Source organism: Aphis gossypii, unplaced genomic scaffold (genome assembly GCF_020184175.1).
Source record: "Aphis gossypii isolate Hap1 unplaced genomic scaffold, ASM2018417v2 Contig00213_ERROPOS63693, whole genome shotgun sequence".
Lineage (NCBI taxonomy): Eukaryota > Metazoa > Arthropoda > Insecta > Hemiptera > Aphididae > Aphis > Aphis gossypii.
In genome coordinates, this window is record NW_026083029.1 from 412 (window position 1) to 21,025 (window position 20,614).

The following is a 20,614-nucleotide window of genomic DNA, read 5'->3' on the forward strand; positions in this document are numbered from 1 at the left end:
TTTATAGTATTCACAAACTGAATCAACTAAGAACCTTAATGCCCATCAAAAATAACATTACAAGTGTCTGAAATAACTTTACCTTAAATTAAGTATGTATTAAACAAATTGAATGTTTTAAAACATATATATTAATAATAATTATTATTATATAAGTTCAGTATTGGAAATAGATAACTAAAATATTATATAGATAAAGATAATAGATAAAAAATAAAAATGAGAAAAGTAACCACTTAGCTATACAAAAAGTGACAAATGTTCCTACTGTTCCTTGTCTATCTACATTGAGTAAGCTATTAAAAGGTATGCGTGTTAAACTTGAATTAAATGATCAACAATTTTGAGTGAAGATGGTAAGTCAGTCTATAAGAAGAATATTTTATGATATATTTATATTTCCATTATATATATTATATGCTATATATTATTTATTTAGTAAGGTTGAATTAATTTTTGCCAAAAACATTTACTTATATAAGTATTAGAAACTAGATGGACAGAGAACAAATAAATTATTTTTATGAAATACTATTATATTATATAGGTACCCAATACTTAGAACAATCTGTAATTTGAAACATTACAGTTGTATTATTATGTGTCAAATTGAGCTTTTGGTAGTATTAAAATGTTAACTAGATTTTTATATCAAAATATACCAGTTTACATTATCTATTATTTATATAATAATTTTATTTTGTTCCTACTGCCAAAATATGTTTTTTGTCAATGCAAAAATAATAATAACAAATTACAAATAAATAACCAATATTTTATTTAAATAATACTTCTATTGTACAAACACACCATGACGGTAGTGCTACAGGTCCTATTTATTTTTCCTCTTAGTCAAATATTCCATGTAAAATCAACTTCCTTACACATATCTTTTGATAGTTTTAAAGTCCTTTTTACATACTCCTCTATCACCTTATTTATAAGATCTTCTATAAATAATGTACCAATTTTGTCACAATTATTTTGTATTAACTGTTAATGTGAACTCAGTGAAAAGAGAATCCTTTTATCCTGTTTTTTTCATAGTAATATAGATGTTCTTATCTGTTATCACATCTTTTATTCATTGTATCTTGCCAATACGAGTACTTAGTATTTAAGATTTTTCTATTATGATAATAAATTAATAAAAAATAGTATAATGAAAAGAATACTCAAGCGAATATAAAAATCATACCACACAAAAAATAGTATAAATTAAAATGTTCTTAAAAAAAACTACAGTAAGTAAACCAAATATATATAAAAAAAAATCATTAGAATAAATGTAAAACATAAAAACATTAATTTTTTTTTAAAGCATTTTTTAAACTAGTGAAATTATGTCTCAATACCACTTTTTGTTGCATTGCCAAATATTTGTTCAATTTCCTTATAATTTCATCCAAGCTAGGAAGCTTTTTGCATGATTCTATGTTCAACAACATGCTCAGCATAGTGCCCCAAAGTTCTTTGTCTATGTATCTATACAATTAAAACACCAATTAAATTAAATGTAAATGGTTGATTTTTTTATTATTAAATGATATAATACCCTATATGGTGAGATATTATTTACATTAAAACAATTATTATTAATATAATAGCATAATAATACAAATAACAAATCACTAAGAAATAAGTTAATAGACAATATATAATTATTAAAAGATAATTCTTACCTTGGAAATGGTTTTAATGGCACCCATAATTTACGTATTTTTTGAGTTTTCATGTAGTCTGACATGAGAACCATGTAAATAATACCAGCCAATCCAAAATAATCAGTCTATAATAAAAAAAAACATACTTTATTTAATAGAAAAAAAAATAAAACAAAATGATTACCTGGTAAGTCCATGGCAATTTTTCTCTCATTTCATGACAAATAAAATCAGCAGTTTTCACTGTATGTGTAAAAGTAGTATCAGGAGGGAATAAAGTCATATCAATACTACGACCAAAATCAATTAACTGCACACAAGGCTGATCACATTCATTAGGTCTATAAAACAGTTTTTTTTTATTGATAAATTAAAACAATTCTATAAAATATATTGATGAAACTTACAATGTTTTAATAATAACATTATCTGGTTTTAAATCTCCATGAATGATTTGACATTGATGAAGGTATTTGAGTGCTGATGTCACTTGTAAAATGAGCAATGCACCAACAGTGATAGGAATAGAGCGGTTCTGTAAATCATACAAAAGTTTTTGGTATTATATAGAATCATTAAGAGTTACAAACAAGTGTAATGATTGAGATTATAAAAGCTATAGGTCAGTGTTACCCAAAGGGTGTGCCGCGACAACTTGAACTTTTTTTTATATTACTACCTAATAACGATATTATTCGATAAGTAGATAATATTTATCCAATGTGTGGCGTGACTTATAAAAACTAATAATAATGTGCCGCGATGGGGAAAAGTTTGGGAACCATTGCTATAGATCAACAAAATAACTCATTTAGATTATGATGTCTATCATTCTTTTAAGGACTCACCATCGCTACTTTATATGCTAAAACTACACTTAATAGTGTTCCATGAGTAGCAAATTCCATAGAAATAATTGATCCATTTTTGAAAACAAACATCTGGTCCATGTTAATGAAATAAGATAATACCTTAAACAAAAAAAAAAATATATCAGTTTCATTAAAAAAAAAAAAACCATATAATTATGTACAAAATTTGTGTATAAAATAATATCACTTATTTACTTTCTCAGAATCTTTAAGGTGATGCTTAATTTCTTTACTTATATACCATTCCCAAGCACATGCCGGTTTTTGAATTTTAAGTGCTCTTTCTACAGCATTTTCACCATCTGGTCTAACTTTCACAACACGCGCATATGATCCTTTACCAATTTCATTGATGAGTGTCATTTTATTGGGACCTAGATAAAATAAAATATTAACTTTAATATTAGTTTCTTATTATTTTTTCATATATTTACAAATAATACACAATCTTTACTTATATTTTGTATTTAATATTATAAAAGTAAGAAAAAAACAACATCATAACTTGTAAAATGGAAAAATCCAAATTAAAATTAGTGATACTTCTTAGTTTTTTTCTTAACAAAATTATACAAGTTGTACATACCCAATTTGAATTCGGATCGCATAATTGGTAAATCTGATTCTTGCTCTATATAACCAGATTTGTGATGTTCATTAGGAAATTTAATTACTCTTTGTAATAATTTAGTTATTAATTCATCGTCAAAAGGATTAATTGAATCACCTAGATAAAATAATGAATTAGCTTTAATTTATTGAAATTCTTATTTACTAATAATAAAAATAAACATTTACTTTTAAAAACTAAAATTTTAAGATCAAATATATGGTATGAAATAAACTTTTAATTTATTGAGAATATTATATATTATTATTATTTTAACTCAACATTAAGATAAATAATATTTATTCTTAACAATATATTTTTTAAAAACTACTAACAGTACATATTACATATAAAGTTTAATTAATATAAATGGAGATAAAATTTCAAATTGGTAGACAAATTATTTTATCAAAATCAATTGAAGATTGTTGTTCTACTTTTGTAACTGATGAAGAAATAATTCCAGATGAAGTACTGCTATTACGTTCTTTAGACGCTTCTAGTATCATACTTAAATTTTTTCCCAATTGAAATTCTTCAGTTTCTTTGTTTTTATTTGATTCAATTTTACTATTAAGTATAGGGACAAAAGTAAACAATTTAAATTTGTAAATAATGTATTATATGATTTTTAACATATTATTACTAAATTAATTTTACATACGTTTGTGGTTGTTGTTGATCTTCTATGACAGAATTGGTTTTGGTTCTACCTGGGGCCAATGGTGTTGAACTAGACAAAAGAAATGCAAATGCTTTTGTTGAGCAAGTGATGTCGTCATCATTTACTTCAATCTGTAAAATTAGTATAATATTTGAAAACACTAAAATAGAATATTTATTCATTAAATAAATACTAAGGTTGCAGTGATAACAAATAATTGTATTAGTTACATACTATGAATACATAATTTTATATATCATTAATTTATAACACTAAATTTATTTTTAAAGAATACTATAACTTTAAATGTCTAAACCAGCATTTCTCAAATGGTGGATAGCAAATTAATTTTTAGTATTTCTTAAGAATTTTTTTAATTATATAGATTCAAAAATATTTATGATATTTTATTCTGTATGAACATAAACTGTATAAACTATAAGTTTCTGTTATCAACCAGCAAGAAACAAGCACACTTATCATAAGCTTCAATATTAAAAATACATTTGTAAAATTATATTCATTACAAACCTAAAAACTGTATAGTATAAAAAAAGTTTAGTAAGAACAATGAACAAACTTTGATACTACTTTATGTATGAGTAGTCATGTGGGTCACAATAGTTTTCAGTGGACAATTTGGGTCTAATCCCAAAAATATTGAGAACCACTGATCTAAACAGTTAGTGATTATTTAAGAGAGTTCAGCAAAATTAACTTATATTTAGTATACATAAAATATTAGTTGTACTTTTTGGGGAACATGGTAAGAGTCTGCATGTGGCATCCCCTGTATTGTGATATTGAGTCTACACCAGGATATATATCACGAACTAATCTTACTAACACCGGTAATAAAATACCTAAGCATTCAAACTTAAAACGGCACTTTTCAGGACCAACCCCCTCAGCATTTAAAGTTTTACCGGACAGGACAAGAAGAAGTTGTACTTTTATCATATAATATTATAATTATTAATTGGATCTAATGTCAAGAATGCATACACAATATTTTTAATTCATCCAAATTTATCAATCACTAACAAGTGATTGGAATTTTCAAATAAATCACATATTATGGTAATTTATACATAAATTTTTGAATAAATAGCCAAATTATTCATAGTAAACGAAACAATGCAAAAAGGCTTAAAACATTTGGTATTGAATTTCTTTTAGCATCAACTACTTTACAACCATACTAATGATAACAAGTCTTGAGCTCTGGTAATAACTTTACAATTTTTTTTTTAATGATACATAGAAAAAAAGTTAATTAAACACATAGTTCAAACCTAAATTACAAAAGATACATATAACAAACTTACATTTGGAATCGAAGAAATGCTGTCGGATTGGATCCACTGCATTTGCATCGTCACTTTTGACCTGGCGTTTGGCTAGGCGATGGAGGTACTGTTATGGCTATCGGCTGTTCATTTTGAGCACGTTTGATAGCTGGATTTCTTGCAATGTCTATCCGTGCCACTTTTATTTATTGTTTCTTTCACAGATGGTCTATCCTAACAATGTCAAATTGTCCGAGGAAGACAAAACAAACCTCTGTTACCTGGCTTTTCCCGACTCCAATTCTGGTTGCATGGGAGACACTCAGTTTCACGTCAAGATAAAATGTTCTCAACCTTTGAATCTCAGTCAACGCCATATAAATTATAACACAAAATGTCCAGTTTTCTTACAAGCTGATCATCGTTGTTTGTATGGGTTTGTTTTCTTTCGACAAATCAAAGATCTGTCTCTTCCACGGGGTTATTTTCAAAAAGTATGTTTAACCGTTTGTTTTTTATAATACACTAACTTCTTATGAGAATAAAATACAGTTTGACATTGTCAGAAACCTTACTGATTTAGAGATGAATTTACATTATTTACAGGTAAAAAAGTCTATTTGGGTTACCAATAAATATCAGTACATCTCTGAATAACTTCAATAACTTAGTAAAATATATTTTAATTTTGTTCTTGAATTAACACTGTACATTTTAGTATGAATAATATTATATTATATTATCTACACAATGGTATGTTTTGTGTGTAGGTCACAACTTATGCATTGTTTGTTATGTTATATCTGTTAATCATATTATGTAAAACAGTAACACAACATACCATATTAATTTTACATTACAAAGAATTTATAACATAAATGCTCTCTTAAATGCTCAAAATTAAGGTTAATTTGCCTATGAAAATACAAATATGCCAACCCAATAATTTTTCTTTTTTTAAAAAATCTTAGCAAGTTGTCAGTTTTTTGAATTATTCAAAATGTTCGATTATTAACCTTTGTTTTTTGAAACAATTTAAGGTACATAGTATGAGTTTAGTTTCATAATTTTATTGTTTATACGTACATAGTCAGACATTGAGTTGCATAAATAATGTAATAATTAAATGATTCGCTAAATTTGAATAAGCCTTTAAATTATGTCAAGGAACTATTGATGATAGACACTAAACATTAAATGGTTAAAATCAATAGTGACTATTAAATCATTAAAATTATAGAGATTGATCGAGCAATCTTAATGTCATTAATCATAGTATAATCATTGTTGTTTTAAATACAGTTTAAATGTTACAAAAATACTTTTTCTTAACAAAACTTCTTTTAGTTATAGCTTAATTATTTATATATTAATTGTGTTTAGGTACACAATATACTAACTCTAAATGAAGAATCCATGAAAGAACTAAACAGTTTCATTTTTCGTCAAAATCGGGTTAGGTTAAAGCAAAAATTTAAGAGTTTATTTGTACAAGAACGAAATAAATCTAATTACCAGTATAGGAAATATTTAGAGCTTAGAGCTGGTTTATTTTTTTTTCCGTTGAAAAATAATGTAACTCTGGAGCTATCTAATGTATCTTAATTAATTTTAATATTAATTTTACTTTGGATACAATATTTAATAAATAGTTTTTTTGGTTTTCTGAAAAGTTTTGAAAAATGGAGCTGTCTGTTTTTTTTATGGTTCTCTTTAATTGTAATAATAAAATGATATTAATTTAACTCCTAGGTATTTTTATGTCCATGTAGAAAAATAATAAAGAGATTGTTAACATGGCCACATGAAAATAGCATTAAAATTAATAAGTAACAACCAACACAGCATGCTTTTTATTGTTTTGATCATCACATTCATTATTTATTAAGTATTATTAAGGGAATATCATAATAAGAAGCTTAAAATATTTTTTTGGATATTACTCAGGGTATATTTTTAATATATTATGTAAAAAGAAAACCATGAAATTATTTTTATTTAAAAATGTTGTTATTGCTAAATTGTCTCAATTTATGATAAACTTCATGATTTCATTGAAATTTTTTTAAAAATTTAAATAAACTAAATCTTAGGAGAAAAAATTTATCAAATTAAGTATGTTCTTACACATTTTACTGTCCACATAAATGTAATATCCAAAATTATACTTAAATATTTACAGTTTAATGTATATAATAATATGTACATATACTATAAAATAATGTTCATATTTGCATATTTATCTGGTTTCTTATTCCAACATGTTATACAATAAATAATAAATAACATTCCCAAATTTTAAGTCTTCTTAAATTCTGGTATTCTACTTAATACTTTTGATGTAATCTTATGTAATATGTTTAAGAGCAGTGTGTGTAATCATACTATTGTGTTTTATTTTTCATAATTTAATTTCCTTTATATATTATATTTGATGTCACTGTACTTACTATTTATGACTATTCAGTAAGTATTCTGGGTTGTGCACTTAAGTAAAAATTTGGGAATAGACATAGATAGTCTTTTGTTATCAGCTTTTGTAAGAAATGTTAGTATGGGCATCTTAATTATTATTTTTTTATTTTAAAGAAAGTTTTTCATATTTGTAACGTAACAAGCATCAATGAATTAATAATTTATTTAATTTGTTTATAAAAAAAAAAATTGATTGAGTTTTTATTTTTATAATATTAAAATTAATATTTCAAAGTTTTTAGATATGATTATCTATCAATACTTAAAATTATTACTTATCAGTTGTCATTATATAATAAGATTAAATTTAATATATGTATTAAAAAGTAATTAATTTACTTAATATATTTAAAAATTACAAGTATTCCAACAATATCATACTACTATTCAATTAAACAATGAAAATTACAATAATTAAAACACTTTTGGTGAAAATAACAAACTATGTTTATAACCTCCCAACATTTGTGTGCACACTAACTGTTACCATCAACTTCTTTTTATCACAAAATTGAATTCAATTTTTTAATATATAAAATAAAATGAGTACTTATTTAGTATTAATTTTAGAAAATAAAATTGTATTTATGTAGTAGGTAATCTACTTCAAGATGGTAAACTACTACAACGTTTAAAATTTATTTTTTTATTAATTACTTAGGATCATAATAGTTATAATAAATTAAAATTATAAAATTTTAGTACAATAAACATTAAATAATTTAATTCAAAGTACATTAATATATCTTTGTTATTATTTATTGACCTCTACCACCATGGTCTAGAAAAATATGTATTGGTTACTATTGATAAATATTCATGAAATCTGATTGCAAACTAAATTTAAAATTTAAATGTAGATTACTTATTACTCTTGTATAAAATGGTGGATCACCGGCTACATAAATGCAAGAAAAAAATAATTTTAGTTTGAAATGTAATTAATATTATTTTATTTTATTGTTTAGAGTGTAATTATACTATCTCAGTTGCCATTCATTAGTTTATTTACTGAAGTTTGTGGTACAATAGCACCTGAATATTTTAAACACGGGATTACTGGAATAGAAGTAGCATGGCACGATATCAAACAGTGGCCAGATTTATATGCGGGAGAAACAGTGAGCTTGCCATTACTGGGGATTGTTCTTCAAGTTTGTGAATCAATAAAATTAACTGTTAATATCAGATACTTTTTTAATATTAAAACTATTTTGTTTATAGGCTCAACTGATGTGTGATAATAATAAAATCAGCAACTCATCAAACTCAATTTTACCTGATTATCAGTTACCAGTAGTTGTATCATCATTGTACGAATTGAATACGTTTGAATTGAATATGTTTTTCATCGATTGTATCTCAAATGCACCTTTTATGGGAATTGGTGTTAACGACTGAACCCATTGTTGTGATGGCCTCATCACCTACCTACAGTTCACAGGTTGTCCAAGCTTTAGTTAGGTAAAATTTATTTATTTAACTAAAATGGCTTAAAGATTTAAAATGGTAGTTTATTACAACTTTTTTTATTATATTTTTAATTATTAGTTTAATAGTACCATTGGCTTATTATGGAGATTATCGTCCTTATTTTACAATACATGATAATGAGTTCAAGGAGTATATGAGCAAAACACTGAATCCGCCACCTATAATACTTGGTGTAACAAATCCTTACTTCACAAAAACATTACAACATTGGCCACATATTGTAAGAGTTACTGATACATTAAAAAAAGGTAAATCAACAATGTTTATAAATAAATTCATTTTTGAAATGTTATTTTGATTATTTATTTTAATGTTGCTCTAAAATTTACTTTATTTTTTGAACTACAGTGAAAACTCTATAACGAATCTGAAGGGACCAAGAGATTTCTTTCATTATAGAGTTTTTGTAATAGTTTTAAATAGTTTTTTTTAAAAAAAAAAACAAAATTTTAATTAATTATGTATAAAGGTACCTATTTAGTATTATTTATCATACATGTTATCATTTTTACAGTTCATAAGTTAATTAGATATTTATTATTTTATTAAATTTTACTAAATTATTATACTTATTATATTTTATACAATTATTTAAAATAGTCAGTCATCTTTGTTTGAATTTGATTACACTGCCAATATTTTTTTTTAACGGTATTTTTACAATGATAAAAGTAGATATTAAAAAAATGTAACCGTACTTGGAAATTTTGTCATTTACACCAATCAATTTATTAATTTATAATACAGTAACACTTAAATGGTATTATGAAACATTAAATATTGTTTTGTTATTGAGGGTGACTAATACATTTTAGAAATTAAATTGAATAATGGGTTATAAAGCAAACCAACCATTATTATGTAAAGATTTTTGTTATGTAGAGTTTTTATTGTAATTTAAAATTAACAGTTAATAATATTAATATTTTTTCACTATTACAATTTTTGTTGTAAATTATTTATTAGAATTATATATTTCTGATTGTTTATAATAAAGATCTTATTTAAAAATATATAAAATATTTAAAAAATGAAAATTGTAGTTACTATTATATATTTATTGTTTTAAAAATATTTCAAGTAATCTTTTTGAATAGACTCAAATATTATTTTTAATATTATTGATTCGTTTAACTGTTTGTATCAAATACCTTAAGTCATTTAATCAATTTTTTTCCAGTGCTATTTATTTAAAATGTATAATCTTTTTGAATTCAAACATCAAATTTATTAAAATGGGTACCTATGTGTTTTTTTTTTTTTTTTAGACACCACAAATAAAAGTAAAGTAAGAAAAGGATCGAATCTGAAAATCTTAGATGCTAAACCTGGAGTTTATACTGAGTATAAACCCTTTTTGTATAAAGATAAATCAATAGTGAAAAAACTTCTCAGAGGAATGCAAACCAAGCGCCCGGAAGAAGTGCAATCAGCTCTATTGCGACGACACTTTTTAGAACTCACCCAGAGTTTTATGATACCACTTGAACGATACATGTCATCTTTAATGCCTTTACAAAGAAATATTTCTCCCTTTAAGGTATAACATTTTTTTATGTGGTAAGGATATATACAGAAAATGTATTTACTTAATTTTTGCAGGCGGCTCCCAAACCCTGGCCTTTTAATCCAGACAACTTTTTGGCCAGTTTAGAATATGCTGGACCTCAACTGACATGTGGTATTAAAGGAGATTGGAAGGGACTTTACAAGCAATTTTTTAGATCTCCAAATTTCAATGGTTGGTACAATATTCGTTACAAAGGAATGATGATGAAGCTTCAAATCTTGCAAATTGAAGCCCTATCTAGTGTGGTAAATAAAATCACCTCTATTTAACTACTTTTTATTATATAAATATAAGTTAACACTAAACATATTATAATTTATTTATTGGTTTTAGGATATTAATAATTGGCTCGAAGGAAAACAAGAAGTAGAAATTGTTGACATGATACTGAAAATACGTCAGAAACTGGATGAATGTGAAAGCAAAGGGTACCAGATAAATAAAAGAATCAAAGATCAATTGAAAGTAAAAATGGATGATATAATTTGTTCATTGCCAGATGACTTGAAAAATGTCTTATCAAATAAGAAGCTATCTAGCAGATGATATACTTCCATGTTTAAATTTAGACGAAGAATAATTTAAATAATTTAGATAATATCAATACCATCTCATTAATTGTATCTGTATTCATCCTGACTTGAATATGTACATTAATCATCAGTTTTAAAATTGATATTATCATTATTCCATAGCAGGGCTTAAAACCGTTTCTAAAATAAGGGGTATTCGGCTCCGGTAGGAGCCGAAAATTTTTTACTAACCGGTTACCAGTTTTCTCGTTCTAAGAAGTGTTGTTAACCAGTTATCGGTTACCTTACACCAGATTAATATAATGGTTACCGGATACCAATTTTTAACGGTTTATGATATATTTAAATCACCACTTACCGATTTTAATCGGTTTAAATACCGCTTTTCACAAAACCTTTTTTTTTTTTTTAACTTAACAATTATGAACTATTTATAATGATGTGTTTACACCACAGACTAAGATAAAATATAAATCTCAGTACATAATATTATCTAATCTCTATTCTGTCTTAACTCTTAGACCGTGGTTTTTAATTTTTATACACCTTTTTATAAATTAACAAAAAACAAAAACTGTAAGTACCTATAATAATTTATTATAATTTTATAAAATGTAAATTGTAAATTAAACAACATTGAAAATTAGTTTTAACTATGATTTCCTCGTATGACCATAATATCATCAAGTAAATGAGAGGATATGGATGATCTTAGATCGTTGCAAATAAACTTTAATCCGGAAAACGTCCTTTCTACAGTCACCTATAAAATATACATATACAACGTACATTAAGTATTATTGTTCAATAGGTGCCATAAATTTTATATTATTACCTGCGTACACGGAACAGCCATAACAACTTGTGTTAACTGAAATAATTCTGGTTTTATAATTTTATTCTCTGACCAATATTTTAGAACACAGCTTTTATGATGAAGTCGAGGCACATTATCAAATTCTTCAATTATAACTCTAATTGAACGATTATCATTATTTTCCACCTCAAGGCACGGTGTACTGCTTTGAGAACTTAAAAATATTTCAAATTCATCTATTTCACCAATAGTATCATCTTCGTTGGTGGTTGTCTCACTAACATCATTATTTACAATTGTTTCAGAAGTAAGTTTCATTGCATTCCATGTTTTGTTTAAGTGATTTTTAGCAATTGACTTTTGTTCTATGCTGAGCATTCTTTGAAACCGAGGATCTAAAAAAATTACTGGAAATAAAAGTTGTACATTTTAATTTTTTAATCTATATATTACTTCCGATAATATTAAACAGAACAATAACATATTACAAACCAGAAGAAAATATAGGTTCTTCAAACAATAATTTACTTCTCCGGTCCATAGAAATTACTATTGCTTGTGATAATGAACTATCTACTTTTTGTAACTTTGATAATATATTCCACCAAATTGCAAAGAAATCCCCAATGGTAATATCACTTTTTTGTAAAGAAACAAGTCCTATTTTTGCAGGTTCTAGTGAAGCCACCTGCAACATAATAAAATATTTTATGTTTTTGTAATTTCATTTTACAAAATAATACGAGTAGGTACTTGAAATTGGTTATTAATTGATATTACACAATAATAGACAATATTAATTTTATTACCATTTTTTCAATATTATCCCAATCGGGTAAAGATAGTTTTAAATCGTTCATGGTATCTTGAAATTTCAAACAGAAATCTTTGAGTTCAAGAAATCTATATAACATGTCATACACAGATGACCATCGGGTTTCCACATCACGAATGGCTTGTTTTTTATTTTCCTGTTTAAGTAGTCCAGCATAGATTGGAGTTCGTAATTTCTTAACAACCTAAAATTAGTTAATTAGTATAAAACAATCAGAAGTTAAATATTTTAAATTAATTACTGTTCTTGCTCGTGCAAGAGCACCACGGATACTTTGGATTTTCAGTCCCTCTTCAATTGCCAAATTTAAAGTGTGTGCTGCACATCTTACTTTTGAAGTAATTGCTTCTGGACAAATAGCATCAATTACCTCATTTTCAAGCTCTATTGGTTCATTATCCACTATCAAGTCTTCAGCTGATTCATGAAAAGTTGAAAAATAATTTTTATTTAAAAAAACCACATTTCATATCAAGTACCTACTCGTATTATATACATAATATAACAACATAATATATCCAAATATTTAACCTTTACAGAGTACATTATTTATTATGATTGGTATTAAACTTTTAAAATTATCTAAATCATTAAATTACCTATTTCTTGATCTGGATCGCTTATCATTAAATCAGTCATTTTTAACATATTAGCAGCGTTATCACTTGTAATTGAATATATTTGATATTTAGTTAGTCCATATTTACTTATAACATTAAGCAACTAATAAAGTGAATATAAAATAATTATTAGCAAAATATAATATTAATTGCCCAATTTCAATAAAAGAATATAGGTGCTGAAGCCCCTTATTTTTTTTTAGTCTTATGATGCATTACATAATGATCTTACCCCCAACCTTACCATCTTGACTTCTCAGAAAATTATAATTTATTTAATAATGGCCTTAACAATATTACTAACAAAATAAAACATAAGTACAAATTAACTACAAACGCCATTAATTATGAATGTGGTAATTTCAAAATTGGGGTTCATTACATTTATGCCTCCCAATTTTAGACTCTGAATACTAAATAAATACCTATTAAATAGGTATATAAAAAAATATTCAATTAACATTTATATATCTTACTGTATCTTTTAAGTATTTCGAGGAATGGCGTTCAACAAGCTCGAAAATGGCCAAGGTTTTAATTTTTAAAGTCAATGTATCTTTGTGCATATACTGAACATTGACTCCCAAAAATGACTTATTATGTCTTGAAACTCCATCTACTTTCAATGAAACCATCTTATATTTCATATCGTCAGAAATTTCAGCAACTATTTTTAAAGCAGTAGCAGATACATGACTTCTTATGTTTTGTGGATTTATAGATATAGCTATAAAATATAAATTTATAACAAGTTATACAACATGCAACATAATATTTCAAAGGTTTAGATATTTTGCTAAGCAATTAAAAACACTTACAATTAGGTTCAAAGGCTTTAAGTATTGGATTTATTATTTTTTGAAAACCAGAATCTTGCATTAGGCACATTGGTCTTCCATTCACTGTTATTAGTTCAACACAAGCAGACAGTAGTTTCTTCTTGTCCATTTCAATTTTTATAGTGTTGTTTGCAATAAAAGAACTCATAAGCATTTGACTTGAATCAATGTCTCTCTACATAAAAATAATTACTATAATTAATGTTTAAAGTGTTTAAACTATTAAGGATATTATTTAAAATGTTTATATTTATGAATACATAATATATAATACTCTTAAATATGACTACAGTAAAACTATAAATGACACTTGAATGATACTCAAATACATGAATATTAATAATAATAATAATAATAATACATATTGACATATTGTATTGAAATATCTAAGTATTAACTAAGATACTAGTTAGGGTATATGCTAGTAGGGCTAGATATTATGTTATGAGCAGATAATAATCAATTTCTAATTTATTTTTAACAAATAATATTTATTTGTAAAAAAGTAAAATGTCTAAATGATATAATCTGAACGTATAATAACAATTAAAATAGAACAGTAATTTATCTAACCTAACTTATTTTTTTCTTACCGATTTTGATAAATTAGTGCATCTAGTTATGTAAATTATATAAAATACAAAACTTACCTTTTGTTTTTTGAATTTCCATGTAGACTCAGGAGCATCAATTTTTTTGCTATTTTTAACATCTTGGAGTTCATTAAATTGTTTTTTATGATGGGAAAAAATATGTTTTTCCAAATTAGAGGAATGTTTACCAGTCATATTTTTATTACAATTATCTATATTGCACTTCGAAGTATTTGAGCTTACGTTAAACGTAAAAAACATTTCTAGCACTGGATTTTTCATGATTAATAGAAAACAACAACAAAATATTCAAAAATATTAAATATATATAACTGACGAGTGACGACTGCACAATGTACGTCTGTACACTATACAACAATACGGTGGTCTGTAAGGAGTGCTATACAAAAATACTGAACGAAATAAATAAATAATTACGAATAATAGCAGGTAACAAGTAAATAATATGATATACATAATATATATTTATAATTTATATTATATAATTTGTAGATCATTAATATTAAATAACCATGTAGACCGTTGTACAGGAAACAGCCAAAAGGGAAATAGTGAATACCAGTAATATTAAATAATCAGTACAGCTATAAATAATAAATATATTATTTTTAATTTATAATATATTTATTTACATCATAAACCTATTGTATATTGCCCGTATAGCATGTACGTATTTGACATTGTATATCTACCTATATAATGAAATGCATAACTTCAATATAGGTATTCCCCAGTACCCACTGATAAATGTTTTTCTACTAAATAGAGACTAGAATATAAACTGAAATAACAATAAATAATTGGTAGGTAATTTATTGGAACAAAATAATCTTTTTCCGCAATATTTCTACTGGTTACCGGGTATCGCTAAATGAACGATTTTCAGAAATGGTGATAATTGGTGTTTTGTATATGACATTATAAACTTTTGTTAATCGGTTACCGATATTCGCTTTCCAAAATGCGGATAAAATAGATTACCGGTTTAAGGTTCTTAAAATTTACGGTTTTTAACGGTTTTCGTGAAAAACCGGTAAACGGTTTTAAGCCCTGTTCCATAGTTATATATTTTTTACAAACATGTTACAGTTTAATACATTTTTAAGTATCAAAACATTGTCTAAATAATTTCATTGACATTTATCAGTTATGAATTCCTAATTTTACATTTTTGTTGAAATCAAGTACAGATATTTTAGAGTAAATAATATTCGTACTGCCTTAATTTTTTATAATACTATCTTGGTTCTTCCAGGAAATAAGCTGGTTAATTTATGTCTATATAATGTTATATATTATTATGATGCATGTTTTAAATGTTTCCTATAAATATAAAATGTTATTATATGAAAGACTTAGTATTATAAATAGTTGAGTTGTTAATTTCAGAGTAAAAGTTATGTTTTTTTCCAATAAATATTATAGTGTGTTAAATTATTTATTTTAAAAATTTATCTGCTTAATAAAAATTCAAATAATGTATGTAATTGGTTATTACATGTCACTGCTTGTTCTGGCATAATAATATTATAATACTATAATATTGGAAAGGAAATAAATGCAAAGCCTCTTTGACCTTGGTATTTTAATTACAAAGACAAAGTTATGTTTTAATATTTGTTTAGATGATTTCTCATATTTTAAATGTATCTTCAATTAATATAATGAAAACCTAATATTAATGAAAGTTAACATCCAATATTTATCTGGTATATATAATATACATGGTTAGTCAGTTAGGTACTTATTTAGGTTATTTTTCAATTTCTTTAATTTTATTGTGGAAAAAAATTGTCATTACAATTAAGTATATAATTTGTAAACATTCTACAGGCATTATCTATAACTTTTGGTATTTTGATAAAATGCTATAATTTATTTATTGTTTTGTTTTTCAGTTTTTACTACTACATATTTAGGTCTTAGATACTCTATACTAAATAATTGTGAAGATATTAGATAGGAAAATCTAGTTTAATTTCTAATAAGGGAGACAAGAAAATCCATCATAGGATTCGTTGATTCTATGTCATGTAATTTGAATGCACTGGCTCAGTTAATAATTCATGTAAGCAAATAATATTTAATTTCATAATAGATAACTTATTTTTTTAATATTTCGTAAATTGTGTAAAAATATTTGTACATTTTGTGCCATTTAATAATACTATACGATACATTTGGACTTATCCGGCTGGATCTACACTAGTGTTGAGAAACACCAATATAACCACTTAATGGTTACAATATTACAATGATGTTTCAAGATCATAAAATAAAATATTGAATGTTATAATTATGAAAAATATAAAACATGATAGGTATTTCTGTATTTTACGTATTTTCTTTGCATATAGACAAATTTTTCATGCATAATATGTTATAGGGTCTAGGATTTTTCGGCTCGGCTGTATCGTCGCGAAGATATTATATCTGCGCTGGAAATTTCGGCGCGGCGTTTTATTTTTAAATTCACTATTACTATTATGAAAAATAATCATAATAAAATCAAAAACAAAAATTTTTACTTACCTATAATGTCTAATTTATTATCGAATCGCGGACGTGAAGTTTTTGTACTAGATGGTTTCATGTATATCTTCGACAAATTTAATTTTAACCTTACAAAGCGATTTTGGAGGTGTCGCAATTTTGGAATTTATATGATAGAGTCTTAAATGCCGAAAATAGTACAAATAATCATGCTGAGGCAGTAAATAGGAGGTTGAATATTGAAATGGGAGTGTGTGGCCCAACAATTTTGACATTTATAAATTGCCTGAAAAGGGTTCAACAGGCCACGATGTTTTTATAGAGCAACTAACTGCTGGATGGAGTCCTCCTAAAAAATTTAAAAAATACATCTACTTAAATAGTCGATTACATAAAATATTTAGTAAATAAATTGTATGGATTATGTAAAGGGATTTACTCATAATCTTTCTTTTCTTTAAAATAAATTTCAATTGTATATTATTAACATTTTTAAATTGTTATTTATTCATTTTTTTTTTTTTTTACTATTTAAAGGGAATAGCTCATAATATTTTTTTTAAATAAATATCAATTGTATATAATTAACATGTTTAAAGTATTATCAATTCATTTTTTAAAAATAATTATAAAATTTTAAGATATCTTAATATACCTATATATTTTAACCATGTAATCATGTATTATTACACATATTAAACTTTATTGTTATATTAATTAGTTTGTATTTTTAAAATTTATTGTAATATTGGAATAATGATGAACTATTAATATATTATTATTATTTTTTTTTTGTATTTTTAAAATGTATGCGAGTTAATAACCTATACCTTTATCTTACCTATATAATCGGTTGTCACGATACACGATAACGATAACTGCTATATTTGGTAGGATTGACAATTTTATTACGTTTATTTTTCATAATAGTACCTAATAGTTAATTTTAAAAAAGGAAACGCTGCGCCGAAACAGCCGTGCCGAAACGGACGATTTCCTATGTTATACAGAGTGCGGCATAAGTCGGTTCCCCGACTATATTATTAGATATAATAGATTTTATTTATATTATTAAATAATTACAAAAAATCACTGGTTATGCTTGAACTGATGACAAGGAATACTGAATTGATAAACAGTTTTGCGATAACAAAACAGCGGGAACCGACTTATGCCGCACTCTGTATTTTGATTATATTAATTATAAGTAATGTATTTATACAACTATAAAGTTGTAGACAATAAAATAAAATTGATGAAGGAAATATTATCAAATCTGATATGTAACTTTTATGTTTTTGAAATTCTGACGGGACTAGTTATCTTTAGTACCTAATCTGGTTTTGAGTAGATTTTCGTGAACCATATATTAGTCGCGTTTCTTCGTGTTTATCGTGATCCGAGTGCGCGTCATTTTTTTCATAAAATTAAATTAATTTACATTTAAAATGACAGAAATAGGTGAGCAACACCTATTAGGCTTAACAAATTTGATGCTGAGTATAAAGTTATTTTATAATTTAACTCAGTTTTGTTCTGTTTGAAATGTAACGTCAGTGTGAATTACATACACCTGGTTATTTATATAAAATGGAACATTAAAAGGCATTAATTTTTTCAAAAACTATTAACTTTTATGAAATTACATTTCTTACCATTTTTTATATACATGACTGATTTTTGAATTACAAATATTGAATTTTGGACCAATGAATAGTGATTATCAGTAAAAAATACTATAACACACTATAAACTACTTATTACCTAGTTATTCCTATAGAGTGAAATACTGTTTTAAAACTTATATATCAGAAATATTTATAAAACTATTAGTTTTTTCTGAAATAATTTGTGTAACGTTAAATAAATTACCATTAACATATAGGTACATTTTCTTAGATATCTGTGTAATACTTAATATACACCCATTAAGTAGGTATAATATTATTTGTTATGTTATAGGTGAGTTCTTGAAACGTATTTATTTTTTAAACAGGGATTATATTATGTACAAGAATCTAAGATTTATTTTTTATACCTCCACAACAAGTTTTCGGCTGCGTCGAGGTCTTGAGACTTGAGAGTCGAGACTAACATAGTGACATATATATATATGTAGGTATATACACATAAGGACATGTGTGTAATAATATTATATAATATATAATAGAACAAAAATTTTTATTCCCAAAAACGTTTTACTCGGCACTGCATTCCTGGAAGATGGTTTGGGGGTGCCAAAAACACGTGTATAATAATTGTATGAAAAGGCAAAACCTTGTATACAATGCGTATACAATAATTATTTTTTTATATTTTAAACAAATTGACAATAGGTAAATTATATTAAATAGCAGCATTGCAAAGACAATCGTACGTAATCGTGTTGTTTTTGATAATCTATTGTTTGATCAAAATCGTACGGAATCGTGTTCCTAAAAAGGTAGAACTAACGGAATCGTGCTTTACCGATGCAACACATAATTTATATGTATACATATATTGGATTGCTGATGATAACGTTCTATGGACACACCTTAGCTCTGCCTGAATAAAAATATTTTTAACACCAAAGGTCCACGCGCAATAAATTTAATTAAGGTATTACCTATATACGGCTATACATCCTATAACTATATATCGGTGTAAAACTGTGTTCAAATTAAACTATTATATTTTGTAATTGTACGAGTGTGTGGCAATTGTATTATTTTTTATTAATTTATTATTAAATACAAATTTCTGTTTTGTTAATAAATTATAAATTAAATAGAACTATAAATTTTAATGCATTTTAATAAATGAGCATACCAATACTCCGGAGTTAGCGTTTGTCACCGCGAAGTCTGTTTATAATCACAGACTTCTATATTACTATATGTAACGAATTAGAATCACGGACCAAGTATGTAGGGTATGTTCTAAACTTATAAATTATAATAAATACGACGATAATAGTGGTAAATGATTAGGTACGACCATGACCATGAGTTTGTCTGATGATAACACTTCCTTAAAGGTTATCATAATATTATGAACTTAAAAGTTAAATTAAATTAAAATAAACATAGATAATAGAAGAATTCTATTATCTATGCTATTGCCACGTCTTGGGGGACTAAGAAACCGCCTTTTCACAAATATATCCGTGTGCCTTTCTCTCTTCCACATTTAAAGACCGCGACCACTCGCATTATATGCTTTAACATGGCCTATTCATTCTTA

The 20,614-nt window shown here is 25.5% G+C and overlaps 2 protein-coding genes and 1 pseudogene across 2 annotated transcripts; 1 reads left to right on the plus strand and 2 right to left on the minus strand.

Moving 5' to 3' along the window:
• Positions 1-754: 754 nt before the first annotated feature.
• LOC126553346 (mitotic checkpoint serine/threonine-protein kinase BUB1-like) lies at positions 755-4,007 on the minus strand. The gene is made up of 9 exons (XM_050208528.1): positions 3,811-4,007; positions 3,557-3,716; positions 3,123-3,264; positions 2,732-2,910; positions 2,513-2,635; positions 2,072-2,199; positions 1,849-2,005; positions 1,683-1,789; positions 755-1,485 (listed from the first exon to the last, which is right to left on the minus strand). Exons 1-9 carry the CDS (start codon positions 3,990-3,992, stop codon positions 1,305-1,307), a joined length of 1,359 nt encoding a protein of 452 aa, XP_050064485.1. The 5' UTR covers positions 3,993-4,007; the 3' UTR covers positions 755-1,304.
• A 1,132-nt stretch (positions 4,008-5,139) lies between these two features.
• On the plus strand, positions 5,140-11,315 carry LOC126553345 (protein DENND6B-like; annotated as a pseudogene).
• Positions 11,316-11,382: 67 nt separating this feature from the next.
• LOC114130435 (uncharacterized) lies at positions 11,383-16,156 on the minus strand. The gene is made up of 9 exons (XM_050208527.1): positions 14,933-16,156; positions 14,262-14,457; positions 13,920-14,170; positions 13,423-13,546; positions 13,065-13,240; positions 12,798-13,007; positions 12,481-12,676; positions 12,007-12,395; positions 11,383-11,934 (listed from the first exon to the last, which is right to left on the minus strand). The coding sequence occupies exons 1-9, from the start codon at positions 15,155-15,157 to the stop codon at positions 11,821-11,823; spliced, it is 1,881 nt and encodes a 626-aa protein (XP_050064484.1). The 5' UTR covers positions 15,158-16,156; the 3' UTR covers positions 11,383-11,820.
• Positions 16,157-20,614: the final 4,458 nt, after the last annotated feature.